We start from the raw sequence: 2,025 nt of genomic DNA on the forward strand, positions 1-2,025 counted from the left end.
TAATGTGATTTAATATATAACTAGTGGGGGTATGGCATCGTGCATTAAGGCAAATTGCTGGAACTTCCCGTACCGCAACGAGATGATCGAGGAATATTACATGTTTTAAAATAGATTATTATAAAATATTGTAATATTGTCTAATATTTATAAGAATTATATAAACTGAATTGCAAACTTAAACATATTGTTTAAAGTACATTAGAACTTTAGTCAGAATTGCGATTAAAATCTGAATTATTTTTGATATACAAAAAAAAACTAGTGGGGTGTATGGCATGGTGCATTAAGGCAAATTGCTGGAACTTCCCGTATCGTAACGAAATGTTCAAGGAATACTGAATGTTTTTAATAGATTATTATTAATATTGTAACATTGTCTAATATCTATAAGAATTATTTAAACTAAATTGCAAAGTTGAAATTATTTGTTTGAAGTATATTAGAACTATAGTCAGAATTAAAAAAAATCTGAATTATTTTCGATATACAAAAAAACTAAAAAAAAAAAATGGTACAATTTTTTTTTCCAAAATCAATTATTTTGTTAAAACGCTTAGTTCTCTCAAAAACTGCCATTTTTTGCACATTTAGCTCTGTATCTTCGAAATGGCTGGGCCTGCCATTGCCAAAAACTAATAATCCCAATCATTACTAATTGAATGTTTTTTAGATCATTGAAATCGGATGCTACGTTCAGTCAAAAACTCGAATTCACTTTTCTGCACTCTTTGCTATGTATCTCCGTAACGGCTGGACCTGCCTTTGCCAAAAACTAATCAGCACATCTCCCTATCAATAGGAATCAATGTTTTTTAAACCATTCAAATAGGTTGATCCGTGCGCCCGAAAACGTGGACGAAAAATAGTATTCATACATACATACACACACACACACACATCCATTTTTTCCTAAGTATGCCAAAATGATCAGAAACCTTCAAAACGTCGAGAAATGTAAAAATTTTCAATTTCGATTTCCGGCCATTACAATAACACCCTACGGGAAGTTAAAAAACTCAAGTCCATCATATAATATATTTCCATATTTTCAAATTTTCCAGATCTAATGTCTTGCCGCCTGAGCACGCGCCGTGGCACGACAGCTTCGAATAGTCACTGTTCTCAACGTTACTTGTCATCGTCCCGTGACAGTCTTGTCACGTCACCCGGCGGCGGCGGCGGTCACTACACGGCGGTAACCGGTGTCGGCGGCGGCATTCACCATCGGACACCGATTGATGCGACCGCCGAAACCGCCCTCAGCGATCTGGACATCAGCGCGGCGAGGAGGGATGCGAGGACTAGGTGAGATAAGATAAGATGATACAGAATACAGTTATGGAATTTTATGAAAATTTGGTAGAAACAATCATAAATGTGTTAAGTTATGTTTAACTTAACGGATTTATGATTGTTTTTATTTTATGAATCGAATATTTATAGCATTAATTGGTCGATAATTCAAAAATAAAAAGTTCAAATATGTTCAAATTCACTTAGTTTAGAACTGGGTAAAATTCAAATAACAAGTGTAATAAGAGTTGTTATGGTTTCATTTTTTTGCTACAAGGATGAATTTTTAATATAAAATTGTTGAACAAATAATTTCTAGTTTTTGGTTTTGAGAATATCCATATTACCGTTTTCAAAATCAACTGTCTTTCTGAATCAAAGGATTATCAAATTATTGATTCGGAATATATTATATAGTATTATATAGAGTAAGGTTGCTCAAGTCGTACCATTGCCTAAGACGTACACTGGCTATATTTTGTTAAATCTTTGGTTGGTACCATTAGATGAAACTATCTGCCTAAGTAAGGTTGCGCGACTTTGTGAAATAGAATTAATTAAAAAGTAAATTTTTGTTATTAATTTTGACTCAGTTGCAAGCTTTTTATGGCAAAAATATGATACTTAAATTTTTGAAAAATGTAAAAGTACCTATTTTAAATATAAAAATTAAAATTTTACTAATTGGTAGTCATAAGGCAACTAAACAAAGATTCAATATAATATTTA

At 32.2% G+C, this 2,025-nt stretch overlaps 1 protein-coding gene across 1 annotated transcript in view; it reads left to right on the top strand.

The window, feature by feature from the left end:
• The window catches only part of LOC113370920 (cyclic nucleotide-gated channel cone photoreceptor subunit alpha-like), a 20,738-nt gene extending 19,426 nt beyond the window's left edge, over positions 1–1,312 (top strand). The window contains exon 5 of the mRNA XM_026611591.1: positions 1,065–1,312. Within this exon, the coding sequence (XP_026467376.1) occupies positions 1,065–1,312 (248 nt within the window). The remainder of the gene's footprint in view (positions 1–1,064) is intronic.
• Positions 1,313–2,025: the final 713 nt, after the last annotated feature.

The sequence above is a fragment of the Ctenocephalides felis genome, unplaced genomic scaffold (genome assembly GCF_003426905.1).
Source record: "Ctenocephalides felis isolate EL2017-DRISC unplaced genomic scaffold, ASM342690v1 CF-g0.4_SCAFFOLD_01492, whole genome shotgun sequence".
Classification (NCBI taxonomy): domain Eukaryota; kingdom Metazoa; phylum Arthropoda; class Insecta; order Siphonaptera; family Pulicidae; genus Ctenocephalides; species Ctenocephalides felis.